General features: G+C 38.2%; 1 protein-coding gene across 15 annotated transcripts in view; it reads right to left on the reverse strand.

Annotated features, from left to right (window-relative positions):
* The window catches only part of PTK2 (protein tyrosine kinase 2), a 337628-nt gene that overhangs the window by 148528 nt on the left and 166903 nt on the right, over positions 1–22197 (reverse strand). For all 15 annotated transcript variants that reach the window (XM_037802716.1, XM_037802714.1, XM_037802719.1 and 12 more), the window contains 3 exons: positions 21763–21850; positions 8278–8357; positions 6548–6610 (listed from right to left, as the gene is read on the reverse strand). In XM_037802716.1, coding sequence (XP_037658644.1) covers positions 6548–6610; positions 8278–8357; positions 21763–21850 — 231 coding nt within the window. The remainder of the gene's footprint in view (positions 1–6547; positions 6611–8277; positions 8358–21762; positions 21851–22197) is intronic.

A 22197-nucleotide genomic window follows, 5' to 3' on the forward strand; every position in this document is an offset into this window, starting at 1 on the left:
TTCTAAATAATATAGTTTAAGAAAAAAGAAAATTGATACCAGAAGGATAGGTTGAGATACGGTGAAGAGTGTTTAGTGAAAACGATAAGCATGCAGGTCTCTAGGACCCTCCCTCCCAATCCACCCCAACACACACAGAGGAGAACTGGGCCCGCGGGCAGCTGGGAGCCTGCTATTGGGATTCCGACCTGAGGTGGGGAAGGTGAGCTTGGAACTCGGGCACTGAGTTGGACCTTGAAGAGGCTGACATAGCACACACCCTGGCTATCACCAGAGGCCGCAGCAGCTGAAGCAAAGCTTGTCCAACCCATGTCCACCAGACCCTCCCATTCAAGCCACCTGTATGTGAGCAAGAGTCAGAGAAATGGCCGATGCCGATGGAGACACTCCAGGATAGCAGATAGGAGAATTCTCAGCTAGAGATTATAAAACAGCCATGTGAGAAAAGCCCTAAGAAACAAATGAGATCATCACATAGATGGGCACAAAGACGAAAGCTTACCAAGAAGCAGATCACATAATGAGTTAACTTCTAGAAGTGAAAAATATAAATGGTGAAACGGAAAAGTCAATGGATCAGGTATATAACAGAAAGACACTGCATAAAGAAGAATTAAGGAATTAGAAGAAAAATCCAAAGAAATTACACACACACTACCACACAGAGAGAGTGATAGAAAATATGAATGAAGGATAAGAATTACAAACAACAGAATGGAAAGGTCGAAAATGTATCTAGCCAGTAATTAAAGAGATTTTTCAGCGGAAAAACAAGAATACCCAAAATCAAGAAGTATATCTTGTTCCAAGCTGGCTCTATAAACAGAAATTCAAGCCTAAAATATCACAGCAGAACTGGAAAAGACCAAAAGTTTCGGAGATAATCTTAAAAGACAACCACTAAGAAATGTCAGTATTTTCAACAGTCATAATGGAACTTAATCTTTACGGTGTTGAGAAAATCCAACAATCTGAACAATATACTTGAAGTAAAAGGATACCAGGAAGGACAGTCTGAGTTACAAAAAAGAATGTTTAAGAAATAAAATGACAAACATGCATGGATAGCCAAATAAATAATATAATGAAATAATAACAACGTCTAATATTTGGGGTATAAGTTAAAAAAGACAGAACTAAAATAATGGGAGAAAATGGCATGTAAGTTGGAGGATGTACTGAGAATTAGTGTCCCAAGGTCCCTGTTTTTTCTCAGCAACAATGTTACAAGACATTTTTAAAATCAACATTTAAAAGATAAAAACAGAAGGTTAAAATGTAAGGGTAACTAATGAAAACCTAGAAACTGTTTATACATGTTCAAATCATTAGAGAAGAAAACTTAGAATAAGGAAACCATCTAAGAAATAAACAGCAATCAAAAAAGCAAGTAAAAAAGGACATATAAAAATAAAGATAACACGAACCAATCCAAATGTATTACTTTTGTAAATAAATAATGAATAAACATTGTAAAAGGGCTCAAAATTAAGTTAACAGATGAACTCTTACATAATTTTTTCTTAATAATAATCTTTGAAAAAAAATCTATGCAGTTTGGTTTTTGTCCTGATTGATAATCAAGCTCTCCTCTGGATAATGATCACAATGATAATTATGGTAAACAGTTATTCCTTAAAACAACCAAATACACAGGGATGTATCAGCGTTGTCCCCATTCAACAGACCTGGAAGCAGACACTAATCCGAAGCTAGTCAGAGGTAGAGCTAGCCTACCATTGGTTTGAATCCAGATAGTCTGCTGCACGAGTCCACTCGACTGATCTGCATCCCAGACAGACAGTGGAGTCAATTCACAGAATTTATAAAATTGCAAAGGATCAATAGAGTGCAATGAAAGCCTGTAGATATTTTACATACAGAAGTAATAAAAACAGCCATTTAAAAACATAATGTAATTTTTCAACTATATAAGTGTGCTGGTTTGAAACTGCTATGGACCCGGAAGAGCCATGATCTTTTAATCTAATCTTGTTGGGTGTGGAATTTTTTGATTGAGTGTTTACATGGAGATGTGACTTGCCCAACTGTGGGTGAGACCTTTTGATTAGATCATTTCCATGTAGGATATTCCATCTATTCTGGGTGGGTCTTAATTAGATCGCTGGAGTCCTTTAAAGAGAGCTTACACATAGAACAGAGAAGACAAAATGCCCCAAGAGAAGCTGAGAGAAACATTCTGGAGAGAAGCTAAGATACATAATCCAGAGTTTGCCCTGAAAAAACAAGCAAAGATGAAGAGGAGCAAAGAGATGAAGCCCAGAGTTTTCCCCGGAGAAGCTAAGAGAGGACTCCCAGAACTTAAGAGAGAAATGCCCTAAGAGAACCAAGCAGAGAGCTGAGAGAAGATAAGAGAGGCAGAAGCCCAGAGACATTTTGGAAAAAGCCATTTTGAAACACAACCCAGGAGCAAAGGACCAGCAGGTGCTGGCCATGTGCCTTCCCAGCTGATACAGGCGTTCCAGATGCCATCGGCCATCCTTCAGTAAAAGTATCCTTTTGCTGATGCCTTAGTTTGGACACTTCTACGGACTTAGAACTGTAAATCTGTAACCTAATGTACAAATACCCTTTATAAAAGCCAACTCATTTTTGCTATTTTGCATAATAGCATTAGCAAACTGCAACAATAAGAATTTAATCATGTTGAGTCTATTTTTCCTCCTTTAATCTGGTTAACAATAAACATCAGTCCCTATTGATGTACAGTAATTGCCCCATTCTCCATTTTATCTGACCTCACAGACACTCAGAGGGTGTGAAGGTATGGATTAAGAACCCAAATGTTCCTTTCTATTCTCCTGCCACCTGAACTCCCATAATTTCTAGAACTAAGCCCAATGCACACATACTTCAATGCAAGTTTTCATTTTAAACAGATCTTGACCTTAAACTCTTCTCTCCAAGTATTCCCTGCACACCCTGCCTTCATCTTCTGCTTTTAACCGGCTGTTCTTGCTGCTGAAACTATGTCCACACACCATCCACGGAGACCACATTTGGGTACAGAGCTTCCTGTAACCGCAGTCTTTCCACAGGGGCTCTTTTCATTCCGTTGGACCCCTCTGCTTCTCAGGAGTTATCCTCCCTTTCACAGAGAGGGAGTAGATGACAGCTCACATCCCTCCTCCCCATCCCTGTGACAGGAGCCCTGCGGGATGATCAGTGCACGGTTGACTTCCACCACACCCGTGCCAGAAACACAACCCAGGCCACTGATCCTGCACTCTGTTTCTGACTCCATATAATGAACTGGTCATCATATAGGGCACCTTTTTAAATCACTATCTATAACTACTTGCTGGTTTTTTGCCTTGACTGTCTCATCATATTTTTTTTTAGCTTAAATAAACTTATTTTAGAATAGTTTCAGAGTTACAGAAAGGTTGCAAAGATAGTATAGAGTTCCTCGTATATCCTCCACTCAGTTCCCCCTAATGTTAGCACCTTGCATAAATATAGCATTTGTCACAACAAATAAATCAACACTTATGCATTGTTCTTCTCATGATTAGACCAGGGTTTGGGTTTTGGAGAGGAAGACCACAGAGGTGAAGGGCCCTTCTCAACACATCACAGCAAGGTTGGCAACATCTACATGCCTTATGCTGCTGGGGTTGACCTTGACCACCTGGCTGAGGTAGTGCCTGCCAGGTGCCTCCCCTGCGAAGTTACTCCCCACCCCCTTCTTGTACTATACTCTTGGGGAGCAAGTCACAAGCTAAGACCATGCTTTAGGGATGGGTGTTCTCCCCTACCTCCATTGGAGAGGGTATCTGCATAAATTATTTGGGACTCTTCTGTACAGTTGATTTGTCTCTTTTTCCCCAATTATTAATTTATTCAATCATTCATATTAACATGGGTTGGTGGATATTTACTTTATACCAAGATCTAGGCACTCAGAACCATCAGAGGCTTTTAAAGCTGCTGGTATTCATAATTTTATAATAGATGAAATAAATCAACACTTCTCTCTCCTTCTTCATTTTAAAAAACACGACTGTCCCCGTAAGTGAAAATCAGCATGCCCCAAATCACCTATCTCCCCCTCAGGCATGCTCATCTTTCTGACTGATATCCCATGGCAGAAAACCAGTAGATTCCTTCAATTCCTACCTTTTCTTCTTTACCAAAATTTAATCAGCCCCAGGTCATGCAGGCTCTTAACTCTGATAATCTACCTCCTAATTGCCACTGCTTATGTCTTTATCTCAGGCCTTCATTATTTCTCAAATGGAAAAGAAAGACCCAATAATTTCTTGGTGCCCTGATTCCACTTTTAATCCCTTTTAACGAAATCCCTACCTCACAAATACGGTATCCTCAGTCACAAATCTCCTCACATCACTGTCCTGCTTAAAATGGTTCTATGAGTCAGCAATGCTCAAGGACCAAGTACGCACTCTTTTTGACTAACTTATTACACACTGTTAATAGTCTGGCCCCTAAATATGTCCATCCACCCATCCATCTGTAGCTATTCAATATATCCATCTATATCCTTCATAAACATGGTGCTCCATCCACAGTAAACATACAATTTTCCAGTCTTTATGGGATCATAAATATTTCTGTGCCTTTGCAAATGCTGACCTCTCTTCTCGGACTGGCTTCTGCATAGAACCCTCACCTGCCCACATTCTGGTGAATCACTCATTTTTCAAAACATAGAACAGACAACATCTACCTGAGAAACTGCCCCAGATGCCAAGTACCATCTCTCCTGAAAAATCTGTAGATACTTCTACTTTAGTTCTCAGCACATTATTATATAATTTTGCTTACTTGCCTGACAGTCTGCCTTTTAGCTGTAAGCTTCCTGAGGGTAGAAAATGTGTCTTATTAATGTCTGAATTTCCAGCACTTAGCTGCCAAGGACTCAGTAAGTATTCAATATTGTTTGTTGAATGAATTAATGAAAGAACAAATACTGGACAAATAAACAGAAAATCAACAAAATAAACGTAGGGGAAATTAATGATATTTCTTTGAACCACCTGGGGATGGATGTAGTATTCTTTTAAGACAAGACAGTCAGTAATTCTTCTGATTCTGAAAATTTATATTTCAAGCACTAAGGAGAATCTAAATTAGGCTGAAGAATGAGGCAATTTTAAATAAAAATTGAAATCACAGTGAATGTTAGATTTTTTTTTAAATGTTATTAATGCTATCATCATTTCTATATCATTAAGTGTTTGAAGGCAGGGAAAATTCTACTTTAAATAATTCTGCCTAATAAGAAATCCTCGTTTATCTCTAAAACTTTTCATTTAACTTTACCCAAATTCTTTTAGTCCCTATCCAATCTGTTAAAATAAGGGACAGGTATCTTCATAAACTCATTATCACAAATATTTACCGCCATGAATCTTGTGCTACACTAATATGTAAAATCCAGAAGTCAAGGGGTGAATTAGCTTTCAGCACACAGCAACATGGTGGGCTGCCTGGCCTGCACCTATGAATCATACTCATTCACTCTGTAACAACCTGGTCCAAAGAAGGCCCAGGTAATTTCCTAAATTAACTATCTTATATCTATTACTACTAATAATTATTTCAAAGGATCCTACCTGCTTTATAATTTTTCCAAAAATACTTATTTCTGTATTTATTTTTAAAGGGTCACAACTCTCCTGCAAAATCTTGTTTCTAAAATGGAGGGTTATTAAAATTTTACAGTGTACTAAACGGTAAGTGGACTGACCTAAAAAGTCCAAGTAAAATCAAAAGCCATTTGAATTCTTTTGATAGCAGAGAGTTATTTGTTACAGATAACAATTCACTTTATTTTCCCAACATCTTCTGTGTACCGAAAAGACTGCATACAATTCCAGCCAAAAAAATTAAGTGTTGGCAAAATGTTGCACCACTGCTAATGAAAGAAGACTGATCTTTACAAGAATATGGCAAATATCAATGATCTTGTATTGAACTGTCAAAAAGATAAGCTGCAGAACGTCTAGCTTCACAAGACATAAGCTGCAGTTTGGCTTATATGCATTTAATACATTCTACTAAAATAACCTAATATACAAACTAACATAACAAGACTTTTAAATTATTCTAAGTTTTCTGATACAGAGGTAACAAGCAACTCCCATATCTCCTATATCTATATTTGTGAAATATATCCTCAGTAAACTTATACAAGAATAATTAAAAGGAAGAGACTACCAGTTAAATGGAAATTAGAAGTGAAACCGCATCCCAATATGATTAAGTCTAGAGGCAAAAAAAAAAAAAAAAATGTTTATTACCTATATGCTAACATACCATAAACATTTATTAGCCTTACATCATTAATCGACAAATCTAAATGGTTACTAATACAATTAATGTCAGTAAGAAGTTTTTTCTTTTTAAAACTTTACCAGATATAAAGGTAAAAGAAACAGCAGTGTTTCAGATTCAATATTTAATTTTAAGTAAAGATAATCAAACTCATAAAAAGTGCAGTTTGAAGAAGCGATGTAGTTCTGAGCATACGCAAGTACAGCCAAGCTGTGTTAATACTTACTCTAATACTTCATAATTAGACTTCTTCTCTAGTGCATTGCCCCGCATCTCCCAATACGATCGCCTGAAGTCAGAGAAGATACAAGTTGTATGTATACTGAATGTCTATGTTGTTAAATTTAAAGGGGGGGTGGGGGGTGGGCTGCACCTAAATGCTCTGTGGCTTAGCCACAAACATTTTGGTAAGCCATGAATAAAGAAAGAATTTGATTCACAGCATCATTTACCTTCTAATGAAGCAAATTCAGTCAATCACAGACTCAACTCTACTGAGCAATCTGATTTTTTACTGGAACCAAGCCCTTTCTACTGAAAACCTGGCGTTAACAGATATGGCACTCTGTCCACATGCATGGTATCTCACAAAAGGACAAGGTTTCGCTTACACTGCTTTCTGACATACTGACATTACAAATCTAAAATAATTTTATAGCAGAATGTTTAATCAACAAGACTTTGTTTCAAAGCTGCTTATAATAATATGAATACTGTTTGTGCCTCTTAAATTTGACATTTTCTTTGGCCTACTTAAAATGGAAAGCACTAGACTTAAATGAAAAATAAAAGACAGTCTCCAAACGACCCCCCTTAATTTCTTTCTCCTGCTTTTTATTCACGTGGAGCTTTATTTTGGGGGTGGTGGTGGGGTGGGTAGAGGACTAATTTGTCAAGATTTTCCATCAGAGTCAAAAAAATTAATCAGTGACACCAAACAGTGAAAGAAGGAGAGGGGAAAAGGGAAGGAAGAAAAGAAGAAAGGAAGGGAGGAGGGAATGAAAGGGAAAGGGATAAAGCATGACTCAGAGGAGGCCAGAGCGAGAAGAAAAAAGTGTCATTTAGAACCAAGAAAGGTACAAGTGCCATGCACATGGGATCTGATGCTTTCTGACTCCTTTGCCCAGGTGATATATTATAGCATTGTTTGTAGTAAGAAACTAGTGTCCGAATACGCTCTCTAAGCTAAAACTTTAAAGAAGGTGAGGAGAGGAAGCAGGAGCATAAGGAGACAGTGAGAGGTGACTTTTGTTAAGGTTGAAAACAAATTCTAATGAACAGTTGGGAGTTATACTTAATATCCTTTAGGTCCTTGTAGAAACTGTTATTTAAAGACCTCATGCAGAATAAAAAACATGATCTTTGGAGAAAATTATTACTAACTTTTTTGAGTATGGACAACCAAATTTTACCCAATTTAACCAACTCATCTTAAACGAGCAGTCCAACATAAATTTTAATTAAAACTATATCTGACAAAGGTAAAACATTCTTTTACTCAAATTTAAAATGGTGGTATAGAAGATAACATATGACAAATTTATCAGAAATAAGAAGTACATTCTCAGATTTCTACTGGCCACATGTGAATATGTAAGTGTAAGTTTAAATTAATGTGCACTGGCCACAGTTCAAGTTCTCAGTGACCATCTGTGGGTAGTAGATAACCTATGGGATAGCTCAGATATTGAACAACACGTCAACCATCACAGAAAGTTCAGTGGGGGGCACTGCCTTAGACTTTCTTACATACTTGCCCTCTTATAAATCATTCAATTTTAAACACAATGAAAAATCATTTGAAAAGAGCATAAGATTTCTAAAGTTAGCAATGTCAACATAATTCAAAATCTTCTCAAACTTTTACTCCAATTTTCCTCAATATTGTAATGGTATTTTTTAAAACCAAGAAAAACAATGATGAATAAAGTCTTCAAAATATAGTTATCACCTTACCGTATTTCTAGGCAACCCAACTTCAAAGCAATTTCCTGGTCCACCTGATCAGCTATTTCTAACATATAATCACTCTTCACCTACAATAAAAAGGAATGGGAAAAACAATGCTGCTTTAAAAGAATGCATTTTAGCCTTATACATTCGATAAATGTTTACTGAATGCGTTTTACATACTTTACACACACTGTGTCAATAATAATGCTAGGTGTCGGTGATATAAAAATAACACAAAACATAAATAAAGAAAAACATAGATGAACTATAAGTAATACATGGTCTCCAACATTACCAGGAAGAGTGCAAAGAATAATAAACATAAAATCTATGACCACTTAATAGGACATTAAGAAACACTGTCTGAAGCACAAGAAACGTTACACTGCTTTGTGCACTTCCCATGCTGTCAGAAGTTAAAATATGAAGCAAGATTTCCATTTCTGTGCAAATTTGCAGCAGACGTATTTTCTGAACGCAAAAGTACAGTTCAAACAGCATTTACTGAACCTTGATGCAAGTGCAAAGAAAATTACATATCTTAAAATATATTTAACTATGCAATTGGAAGTGGTTAATCTGCCATGAAATAAGATGCTAAAAGGTAGATATTAAGACAAGAATCTACAGAATTCTATAAAAGCCTCCTAAACAAAGGATATGCCCAATAAAAATGCTATGCTCATGAACTGATACCAGTATCTGGCAATATCTATCTGTGTGAAAAGATACTTTCAAAGATGAAATAAAGTAAGAGTAAAATCTACTTACAGATCAGCATCAACAGACCAACATTTGCAATCGATTTTGATGATAGGGAACATTAATTTTGAATCCCAATTAAGTGAAATGTTACCTATCTCCCCAAAAAGAACTCTATTCTTCACATTACAAAAAAACTATTTTAAAACACTGCACTCAATTACTACATTTTGAATTTCATCAATTGAGAAAACTGTGGAAATTTGCTTTCTCTATTGTTATCCAAGTACCCACACAACAGGAGTCTGGGTTTTTTTTTGTTTTTTTTTTCCGCCTCTTAGTCCTCAAAGCCTAAAATATTTACTCTCTGGCCCTTTACAGAAAATGTGTGTCCACCTCAGGCGAGAACAAATCTCAAAGATCCTGTTGTTACCTCCTGGCCTGCCAGCTCTCTTGGTCTTACACTAACAGATTCCCACTTCCCAGTTAATCCGCCTCTCCCTTCACTCCGATCCTGGTCCACCCTGTACTCGATGGTTCAACATTCTGGTTCCCCTTGCAAGAATGCCCCCTCCGCAGAGCCCCGTTATCCCTCCACTGTAATCCTCCGGCCACCCCCTCACCCCCACACTCTTGCTCCCTTCTCCATGTCCACCTCTTAGCTGCAGGAGACACTGGAGTACCAGGCTTTCTTTTAGGTGCATGATGACAAACCTCTAACAGCCACTTATGAGCATGGGAAATTCAGCAACTCCTGCCTCGGAATTCTCTGACACGTGGATCCTACCTTCTCGTCACCCTGCCACACTTCTTTCTTGCAGGGAAATCAAAGGCATCCAGTGGGAACAGCCTCTTCCACATGCTATCAATGTGTACATCCTCTGGCCTGACCAGAGACTCATCTGCTTATACCTCTCTTTCACAGTAGGACAAACCTCCCTTAGCCTATCAGCAGACAACCACCTATTTCCAATCTAAACACCATTTCCTCTCAAAAGCTGCTTTATTTTCTGAATTAGCACTTAGAACTTTACATGATGCACAGCTGGTGGTCAATAAATATTTATTAAATGAATGAGTGGGTGAGTGAATGAATGAACCAACATTCCTCAAACTGGGGTTTGAGTATCTCTGTGTATCCGTTTTATTTTCCACGTAAGACTCACAAGCAGTGGTAGCCCCCATTCCTTACACATAATAGGAATGGAGTCAATGGAACTGAATTACTCAGTCAACTAAATTGAAAAGCTTTAATTCTGTTTAATTTCAATTGGCTTTTTCTCCTGTAGAGCAAAAAAATAAGTCCAAATTTAAAAACTAAGTCTTTGCATAAGAAAGTTTATTATTGAACTAAAAGGCACAAGAGATAAATCAAGATGTACATATATATGAGTTAGAGAAATATAATCAATAAATTTAGCTGACGGTTGGTGAACACTTATAAGAGATAACAGTGTGGAATATCAGTTACATACAGAGGAAAATGCACCATTACAAAATTGTCTTGAAGATTAATTACTGTAATTTCTACACACTACTCACAGGTGGGAAGATATAATCAAATGCTATATTTCATCCATCAAAACCAAATTCATATTAGTTGCAAAAAAGAAAAAAGAAAAAAATCAGTTTAATAATCTTTATGAAAAATGCCCTTACCTATGGACCTGACTTAAAAGTTCTGAGAGTTGTTTTCCTACAGCTTCAATCTATTGTTCTTGGCTCCCAGAGATTTATAACCCAAGCTTGAAGCCCATTTATAGTACCAAGTGATCAATGTATTCTTCAAAGAGCACTGGCATGAGACAGAGCAAATCATCACAATTCGCAGACTCCCCTCCCCTCTTCCTTACCTGAAGCCCATGGCCACTTCCCTCTGCTAGAAGAGATCAGACAAGTCCCCACTTGAGTTCCCTGACAATCCAGCACCTCTCCCCGTCCCCCACACCCCAGAAACGATGAGCTGAGACCCTGTGCCCACCCACATCCTGTTCCCTATCCCAGACACTGTGAGCCAAGACCCTGTGTTCAGACATGCCCTGAAGCCCCTCCATGTCCCCCACACCCCAGACACTGGGAGCTGAGCCCCTGTGCCCACACACACCCCAACATTCTGCTCAGGCACTTTTCTTCAACACTTGGTGGTATTCGTTTCCTTAGTAAACATTCCTTAACTACCTCTCTTCCCCAAGTAAGTCCTAGCAGAATTAACTGCTTTCACTTGTGTAATAAATTATTTACACATTTAAATCTACACACTGAGCACAGTCATGGCTCATCACTGTGAGCTGGGCATGGCTACCAGCCCCAGAGCCTCAGGAAAAGTCTCAAAAGAGTGGTAAGGCACCAACTACCAAGGGTCAGGCACCATGCTAGGTGTTTACATACATAATTTCTGAGCTTGACGATAAACTTCAAGGTAGCTTTTATCAGCCCTATTTTATACATAAAGATCAGGAAAGTTCATTTACTCAAGGTCACATAGCAAAACCCATCTATTTGCACCCACGTCTTCCCGCACACTGGCTCCTAGTGCAGACAGGTAGATACAGGTGTGCCTGACTCTCTGCTAGGATGAAGGGGGCTGGTGATGGGGGGGGGGGGGTTCTACTTGCCCTGCCCCCCGGTGTCTTTCCTATTGGCTCCACATGCATCTCCCAGTTGGTTTCACACTGCAGCCATTGTGCTACATCTTCTTTATACCACAGGGACTACTGTTTATTTCTTTATCCTGGGTCTGTAACTAGGCAAAAATTTTTAAAAACCCTCTGAAAGAGTTTTGATTTTTTTTTTTAAATTTGTTTCCATGCCAACATTAATTTTCTACTTCAAAAAAACAGGATATATTTGGACTTCCTTCTGAGGGCAAGTACTGTATTTATATTCATGAGACTTTCATCTTACTCTGCAATAGAATTAACTGCAGGTTTTAAAATAAGAACCACTCTCGTTCTCTAATAGAAAATATTAATCATAGATTACTGTATAATTCATTTCACATATCAACTCAATGCTTTGGCTACCAATAAGATTCTGTGTTTTACTTTGGTCCCTCCTGAATGCTTTGTCACATACACAAACTTGCCAACTGGACCTCGAAGTCCTTGGCAGCAGGTGCAAAGAGGATGGCACTGAGTGCAGGAAAACACGCAATGGACAGAACATGGAACCACTTACCACTTGGGTGACACAAGGCAAGTATATGAACTCCTGGAGCCTCAGTTTGGCTCAAAAGTAAAACAGTCCTCCCTGAGTTTTGGCCAGATCACACAGTGGAGTACCTAGTATACAGATACGAACTGAGAAGTAACTTCGGAATTTTCTCTTGAATACTTAAGCTATAAAAATAAATATTACTAGACATGTTAAAGATTCTGCTATCTTAACGTGTCATACCCTTTTCCACAGTCTACTATGTCACTGAACACAGCATTTCACAGTTATTCATTCACTGATTTAGTCAACAAGCATCCACTGAATGCCTGCCATGTGCCAGGACATGGTAGTGGTGAATAAAACAAGCATGGAACTCACACTGAGTGGGGGTGAGAGGGGCTGTCAGATGGTGAGGAGCGCCATGGGGAAGAACAAAGAGAAGGGAGACTGTTGCTCTGTGGAGTAGGATAAGCACAAGAGGAAAAAGTGGAATTCGAGGGAAAGCACCAAGGGGGTGGATGAGGTTAGGGAGTGAAACGTGGATTCGTGGGAAGAGGCACCCTGCCAGGGGAGTGAGCAGCAGGTGCAGAGGCTTCCAAGGAGGCTTGTCAGTGGAGCAGCAAGGAGCAGAATGAGAGGCTGGGAGCGGCACCAGCCACCAGAGGAGATGGGGGTCAGCTTCCATTGTCTAAGGCTGACTCTGGGCCTTATGTTGAAACTACACTGTGGAGCGTTAAGGACCAAAAGTTAAAAGCCCTAGCAGACAACAAATCTTCCGGTGTCTCTTTTTCTCAATTTGTAATGGAAAAGTAGCCACAAATTATACTAGAGGAATTGAAAAATCGTAGCTGCAAATCAATTTTTTAAAAGAAGATTTGATGTAGAGTATGTAAATATATTTTTAAAATCTGATATTTCAAACTCTCTTAGAAATAATCTTTTATTAACATCTAACAAATCTCATCAGAATTTTTAGAAAACCAGGGCATTATCACCAATTAAGTTACTTCCACCAGTAAGTCATTCAGAAAAATGAAGCAGGCACCTAAATCACGGTTGCTGTGTTGGGATAGTGGTGAAAAGGACAGACCTGATGTCTGTGCACCGAGTGCCCACCTTGGTGGTGGTGCAGCACATGAGCAGTTCGATGTAACACGCAGACACTACATGGGAGGTGTGCAGGTGCTACGGCAGGCTAACGTGGAAAGTGCCACTCAGCTAAGAGCTGGAGACTGAGTGGAAATTATCTTGGTCTAAGAAAGAAAAGAGGAATCGTGCAGAAAAGGGTGAACTCAGCAGGCCATTGTTGCAGGAACCCAGCACATTCCCTAAAAAGACCTATTTTTAGAACTGGCCCCTGGCAACTCCTGGAAACTGACGTCTTGAAAACTTTTTGGTCTGAAAAGAGCGTCTTTGCATACCAGAGGCCCAGTCACCTCTGCCACCCTGACAAGGTGAGTTCTGGTAAACAATTGCTTTCTCTCTGGAGCTTGAGCGACTGGGATCCTCAGAAGGGCGCTGAATTCCTACTCCCGGTAAAAACCCTATCCGCCCAGGCTCAGAAGAGCTGCCTGGCCGGCAACACTCTGCATCTGCTGTCACACACCGTCGCTGGGGGACTGAGCACAGCCTGCAACTCCACTGGGGGGTGCGGGCACACCTGGGGGCTTGTTCTAGGTTGCCTCCAACTTCACCCATACACCATTTCTCTTTGCTGATTTTATCTGACTCCTTTCGCGATAAAAAAACTCCAACCATAAATATAATACCTTTGGAGTCCTGTGGATCCTTCCAAGAATCATCCAGCCTCAGGGTGTCTTGGGGGGGCTCAACCCAAGTGTGTTCCCGGCAAAATTAAGAGTTTGTCGAAGGCCCTGAGGCTGACTAAAGGCAAATTAAAAATATCTGTAGAGATGGTCAGCTATTAAAAAAGGACCATTTTTGTTCTCCTATTACTAAAATCTTTTATCTAGAAGGACGATGAAATATGGGTGTTGAATAGTATACAGATAACAAGAGTTTACGTAAGTTCTCATGAACCATGAGTACTTCACCTTGAATTACCAAAAGTCTCTAGGAGTTCAAAACAAGAAAAAGAAATGTTCACTGTTAAATCTATGAAAGTAGAACAGAAAATACCCCTTCTAGTAAGTAAGACTTCAACCTATATTTAATTGTAACTTCTTTCTGCAAGAAAGCAGCTGGTAATTCCCACATTGAAAATGTCAGGTTTTAAACTATAATTTTTCTATTAGGGCTGCCATTTCAAAATATGTTTTAACAGCCAGGAAACTTCAAGGCCAAGAAAATACAAATGAGGAAATCAATTTCTGATAATACAATTACCTGAATGAAAATCTGTAAATATCAAAAATAAAAATAGGAGGAAGAGTGATCAACAGGCAATAAGGCTGCCCTGGCACCTCACACCTCTGTAGGCAAATTTAGATGCACACCATAAAATTAAGTTGTGGTTGTCTACTCAGTAACCTCCTCCTGGAATTCTTTTAGTCAAATAAACCATTGATTAAGGTACAGTTAATATTTTTAAAGAGTCAGTGGATGGATATACTCATATTAAATTCTTTTTTTTTTAATCTTCATTTTATTGAGATATATTCACATACCACGCAGTCATACAAAACAAATCGTACATTCGATTGTTCACAGTACCATTACATAGTTGTACATTCATCACCTAAATCAATCCCTGACACCTTCATTAACACACACACAAAAATAACAAGAATAATAATTAAAGTGAAAAAGAGCAATTGAAGTAAAAAAGAACACCGGGTACCTTTGTCTGTTTGTTTCCTTCTCCTATTTTTCTACTCATCCATCCATAAACTAGACAAAATGGAGTGTGGTCCTTATGGCTTTCCCAATCCCATTGTCACCCCTCATAAGCTAAATTTTTATAAAACTGTCTTCGAGATTCATGGGTTCTGGGTTGTAGTTTGATAGTTTCAGGTATCCACCACCAGCTACCCCAATTCTTTAGAACCTAAAAAGGGTTGTCTAAAGTGTGCGTAAGAGTGCCCACCAGAGTGACCTCTCGGCTCCTTTTGGAATCTCTCTGCCACTGAAGCTTATTTCATCTCCTTTCACATCCCCCTTTTGGTCAAGAAGATGTTCTCCGTCTCATATTAAATTCTTAAGATAATTGCAGGAGTCAATAATGACTTCTTAAAAGCTGAAAATTTCAACAGGGCCAAAAGGTTTCCAGACAAGCTCAGCACCACCAATACAAACTGAATCAATATGGCATCTTCTTGAGTAAACAGACATCGCCCTTCAAACTAAGGGACAAATACTAACATGAAAGTTGAGAGAGAAAAAGAAGCAAAATGTTACACAACAAAGGAAAAATTTCACTTCAGAGCAACACACACTCATCCTACTTTCTAATGAGCTATTGGGTTATCATCAAAAATTATAAGTTCTAGCTCTGCAATGAATAATGTAACAAGATTCCAGTTTATTTTTAGAGTGTACTGATTAATATCTTTCAGAATATTCTAAAATGGGTCAGAAACTTGAGGGAATCATCTGAGATTTCTCATATCAGAAGTCACATTCAGGGCACCTTGTAGTGAAGCTGTGTGTTCATAAAAATCATCCCCAACCAGGAACCTAATAACTGAAACATTAATACCTTCAATGACATGTTGTTTTCCTTATAACCCTGATCAAAACAAGGCACACAAAGAATAGTGGACTTAGATGAAATTTCAGAGAAGGGAATAATAAAATTAAGCCAGTTTGTAAGTTTTTCCTCTTGGTTCCTTTTTTTTTTTTTTTCTTTTTCTCTCTGACTCATGAGACAGGATTGGTAGAAGGGATAATCTAAATTTAATTTTTTTATTTCTAACATAAAGAGCTAAACCATTAAAATATTGATTCTTACAAAACAGAAATAACAATACATAATACTTAAAAGTGTTCACAATGTGCTAGACATTTCTAAGTGGTTGATATGTTACTTCATAGAATAGTATCAACAACACTCCCACCCCACCCCATTTTACAGATTTAAAAAACTGTGGTCAGTTAATAAAATGAATAGGCAAACCACTGACTGGGAGAAAATATTCAAACCACATATAATTTGACAAAGGACTTGTATACAGGATAGGTATCGAAATCCTACAACTTAATGAAACAAAATGGGCAAAATGATTTAACAAGAGCTTTCACAAAAGAAGGTCTACGTACCCATGAACAAGTATTTCACCATCATTAGTCAGTTATAAGGGAAGTGCAAATTGATACCACGATACGATTCTACTACACACAGCTAAAAGTAGAGACCGTTGACACCAGATGTCAGGTAGAACATGAGGCAACAGAACTCTCATAAACTACGTGAGGAAAAGTAATGAGACATAATCATTTTGGGAAAATTATAAAACAAAATACATACTAGTGGACCCATTGCTGTCTGCAGACTAATGATGAATGAGTATACAAATACAACTCTACTAGAGGAATGAATCCCCAATTTAGTCCTTTCATATAAAGTTCAACAAAATAATAGTTCATGATAAATACATAAGGAATCAAGTCACTCTGAATACGAGTCAGTCCAAAGCACCCCAACAACAGATAAAAAGCTCAAGAACTTCAAGATGTTGTAATTTAGAGTCAGAATAGAGATACTAGCTACATACGTATGAAATGATCAAAGAAAAGAAAAAAAGGCAGACAAATTAGTGAATAAGGATCATTAAAAATGGCCTAGTACATATCCAAAAAAAGTATTTAAAACTTAAAAAAAAATAATAATAATAAATAAACAACCCAACAAATGCACTGAACATCAAATTGCTTAGTGTAACCAAATAAACCCCCTTTCATAAAAGCCAATCCATCTCTGGTGTTTCGCATTCTGACAGCATTAGCAAACTAGAACAGTATTTGAATAAATATCACCAAGACATTTTCAGAATTAATGAAAAAGATATTCACCCACTGATAACAAGTAGACCAATGCATATCAAAGAGAAAAAGATAAACAGAAACTCACATGTAGTTTGTAAAGGAAGTATAGGATACCAATGTCAAAGAAGAGATCTTAAAACATTCCAGAGTGAAAAGGTGGATCACACAGCAAGGCAGACAGAATGAGAGCTGCCTTCTCCACAGCAACAATAAAAACCAGACAGCACCAATATGCCGAGAGAAAACAACCTAGACCTAGATACCCAGCCACCTTATCTTTCAGGTAGGAAAAAAGAATACTAAAGATTCAGAAGGGTTGAACAACACAACTAATAATCTTGTATTAATGGGTACTTTTTGAGCCCAGCACTAAACAATCAGAGAAGACACATTCCATTTAAACAGAACTGTAACACTTACAAAAACAAAGTATTTGCAAGAAGATGAAATCAGTCTAAACAAAATTTGAACAACTCATATCAAACAAACCACTTTGTAACCACAACGTGAAATTATCTTAGAAACTAACCAAAAAAAGATAAATTTTAATCTCCCCGTATGATCATTCCCATTTCTACCAAACGACAGACTGAATTTCCTGACCAATCTGCTCATTGAGAACAACTAAAAATGCTGAATACAAGATTTAAAAAAATATTCTTGAATGCTTCCATGCTCTGGCAAACAAATAAACCAAACCAAACCAAAAACATCAACAACTGGAATACAGAGGGCAAGGGGCCTCTTTTTAACTTAAAGGCAGAAGTGAAAAATACTTATGTTGTAAAACATGAAAACCAGCAAACAAAAATAAGCAAGGGAACGATAAATTCAAAACTTGATAATGGTCACTCTCCTGGAATGAAGGGGGTGGGGAAGGATGGGGGGATCACGAGGACGGGACAGGGAAGCATCAGGGTGCTCTCTCTTCATTTTGGTAGTAGGCTATGCACACTCACTTTGTTATTCAGCATCACACCTCACAAAAGAATTTATGTATGAATCACTTATTACAGCATCTAAACAATTAAAAAGAATCAATGTCATGGAATTCTATACTCCTTAAAAACAGATCAATAAATTACTAACTTAGTTCTCACTGTTGGTAAACAATAAAGCAGTGTTTTAAATAAAAAAAAACAACATCAATTTAGCCCAGAATTTAGTGAAAATGCATTCATATATGTATACATATATGTAAACATTCATACACACATTCATATATGTATACATCTAGGTTTGCATCAAATATTAAAGTTTTTAAAAATTAAACTGTATCATCAAATTCTGAGGCCTGTATAAAGTGATTAATTTAGCTCAGAATTCAGTGAAAATTTCTACACAAAGTTCTCACACAGTATACTTAACTCTCGGTTAAATATACTTTGGCTAAAAACAGCTGAAGGGGCCAATTATTTATTTACCATTTTTGTGTGTTTAAAATAGGAAGAAGTTCTGAATTGCTAACTGATTTTCCAACTTTGGAATTTAATCTGTTCCCAAGTTGGGTACTGCCTGCATAGAATAACATATGAATCATTTAAAATAGTTCTGGAATTTCCAAATCTTGTACCAGGACAGATTCTGTAGTGAAATTTTTCTATCACTAGAAGCCAAATTTATAACTATTTGTAACACTGGCAATACAAAAATGATACTATTTTCAAAACTTTCTTGCCAGATCAGGGTAGAAATTAAAACAAAGTATTCACACAAATAGAATTATAGTATACATTTTTTATATACAGCCTGAATTTCAAACAATAGCATTTCACGTAACCCCTTCCATGTCCACGAATATACCTGTATCTCACAATGTATAACGGATGCACGGATTCTAAGCTCAGTAGAATTTATCCAACCAACCTCTTAATGACAGACATTTGAAATGCTTCCAATGTCTTTTTTTATTACTGTAATGTTCCTATGAGCATCCTTAGACATACATATTTGCATGAATCTCCTTATTTATTTAGAATAAATTACTAGAACAACGATTATTAAACCATAGGAAACTGCCAATATTTGACTATTTTTTACTTAGGAAAATGGCAACGTCATATGGTGCCGCCTAACATACCTCGAGGATTTGACCATATTTAAGGCTCTTAATCTACATGCTGACTCATCAGTTCTGACAAGCCACATTTCTCCTCCTGCCCTCCTAGCACTGCCTGTACCTTCCTCCGTTTACTGCCCCCTAAGTCTGAGACACAGGCCTTCACCATGGGAAAGGGCCTAGTTTACTAAGACTATACTACATTTTAAAAAAATTATGCACTTGGTAAAATATTATAAAGGAACATACAAAATAAAGTACGTATTGGGATGGAAGTATTTTGAGTGATGTATTAGAATATTTTCAGGACTTTATAAAAATGTGCCTTATTATTTTGCAATTTGAAAAAACTACAAAGGGGATAAAGTGAAGAAAAGAAACTCTAGAAACAGGATTAGAGTGGAGGTGATATAGAGGGGTCATATGGGGGGGGGACGTACCCAGGAAGGAAAAAGTAAGGTGGGTACCACTCTGTGACATCAATTAACACTTGTAGCACACTGGACATGCACACAGCAGATGCCCACTGCTCGTATGCCTGGCATGCCTGTTGTGTGAAAATCCAGTGACTACTGGGCAGTCACGTGGCCGAGTCAACACCGTGAGCCCATGGGGTGAGCCTTCTCCACCCGTGCCAGAGTGGATGGGGGATGAGAGGGGCGCACCCAGAGCCTCAGTGCGGTCCTTGTAGTCCTGGGGGGGGCTGACCACGAGACTCAAGAGCACACACTGCCTGTGAACACACTTCTGCAAGGAAAGCCACATCCCCGTATTTCACCTCCTCTCGGGTTTCATCACGACCACAAAGCTGAATTCTATGGACTGCAATCAAACACACCTGTTAGCAAGAAAAAATCTGGGAGAAGGTGGCATGCGCAGGACTAACTTTCAACCATATAGCTAGAAACAAGGACTTTCAAAAGGGAAAAACTAGGACAACCTAGGAACAGTGTGAAGGGAATAAAAAAGTTGTTGAGCTTTAGGTTAGCCTAGAAGTTAAAAAAAGGAATAACGGCAAGCTATTTAGGCCTCTGGATATCAGTGTCACTAAAGTACCATGCATTTCCTCAGTGGGTGGAATTTTCAAAGAAATTATGCCAATACTGATACAGATTTCACATACAAATGAGAAAAATACAACAGAAGTGTCAGCTATTTAAACTCTGTCACCTTACAGCTCTGTGACTGGAAATCATTTTTGCAATGTGAGCATACCTGCAACAATCTTGGTTGGAACCCGAACACACCTTTTCCTTTCCATTTTGCCAAACTGAACTCTCTCTCCCCTGAGTACTGTGACCCCTGAAAACGTTCTGCCAGGCCACAGTCTAACACTGTACACTTCCAGTGTGACTTCTACCTCACAGACAAGGAGAAAACGGACCACCATAGCTGGAAACTTCTTTCACAGCGTGGATCTCACAGGCAGGACTATCTACTGTTACTGTTCTTGGAAAATAATCCACCTTATTGCCTTCCTACTGAATCTAATCTACCATCTCGCTTTCCTGGCCCTCAAATGTCCAAGTCAGATGCCTAGACATAAGGCCAATAGGCCTTTTTCTTCTATATTTTCTGGTCCCATTTTAGCTCAATGTCGAGCCCTGTCAAATCCAGCCACCTAAATTATACTTACTGACACACTCTTATGTTCTGTATCTAATTTCTTGCCTAAATTGCTGAAGAGCCTCTTATCTTGGCAGCCTTTGAAAAATCCAATCCATTCCTGATACTGCCATCAGGGTGGTCTTACTAAAAACAAACTTCCACCACATTTCTGATCAAGGCACTAATTAAATTCTTTAAATGGCTTCCAATAATTTACAGGACAAAACCTAAAATCCTTTATTTACTAGGCATGGTCCTTATTCTCTCACCAATTTCTGCTGCAACCACTCTGGTGCAGATTCAAAGGCAGAGTCGCACTCCTGCCTGGACCGAGTGATCCGGGCTTACCAACAGTGCAGGGCGGGGCACAGAGTGACTCCCAGGACAATGCCGCCCGACTGAGGGCTGGAGAGGGAAGGGCTCTGTCCCGTGTTTCTGCATTCCTCGAATATATCCGGGACCATGGATATTTTCATTAGAACAAAAAAACTACCAAACATACGTAATGGGAAACTTGTTATGTACAAACGTCTTGGATTATTCATCAGTCGAGAGCACTCATACTTTGCTTGCGGACATTGTGTTTGTTGGTTCATTTTGCTACACACAGTCACTGCCTAACTAACACTAACATGCTAAGGGGTAAAAAGCAGGCTACTCTTGCTTTATGATACAAAGTGCTACTGAAGTAATATGGGGATGGTTAGCTCTGACAATAAATTCTACATGTGACAAATATGTTTATATTCAGCCATGATAATTATATTTTATGGTTATATCAGATATAGGACTTACTTTTACCACATAAAAAGTAGGTTTTAAGACTTATAAAGTGTGCAAAAGTTCTCAGTGCCAAAAATTCCTAATTTTCCACTGGTTAGAAGGTCTTAATGCCCTACAGTGACATATTTAATATCCTCCCAAATGCCAAGTTTGATCAATTTCTAATTCTAAAATAAAAACATGTAACAGATAGGATTCAAAGAAACAAAAAAGTATATAAAAGCACCCTCCTATACCTGCTGATAGAAGAAATTCAGAGTTGGCTTGTCTTCAGTAAACTGGTTTAGAAATCCTTTTGGCAAATAACGAATTCTCAATTCATATCTAAAAAATAATTCACAAAATAGAACAATTAGAAATGAGTAACTTTCACAATTCACAGTCTACAATCACAGTATTATCGTGACTATGGCACTGCCAATACTCTGAAAAATTATTTCTAAAAGTTAAAATAAAATCAATAATTTTTAAAATGTAAACTGTTCATTTTTCAGCCCCCAAAATGTACGTATCAATGAATTCTCTCAAGGGGAACATGAGGAACTCAGAAGTCTCTCCAGCCCCAGTCATCTCCACCACTGCCGAGGGCAAACACCGCCCTGCCCTCTGCCGCCTCACTCGAGCCCCCAATTTTTAACTTTATCTCAGTGGGATCAAGGTATGAACTTGTG

The sequence above is a fragment of the Choloepus didactylus genome, chromosome 14 (assembly GCF_015220235.1).
Source record: "Choloepus didactylus isolate mChoDid1 chromosome 14, mChoDid1.pri, whole genome shotgun sequence".
NCBI classification, from domain to species: Eukaryota; Metazoa; Chordata; class Mammalia; order Pilosa; family Megalonychidae; genus Choloepus; species Choloepus didactylus.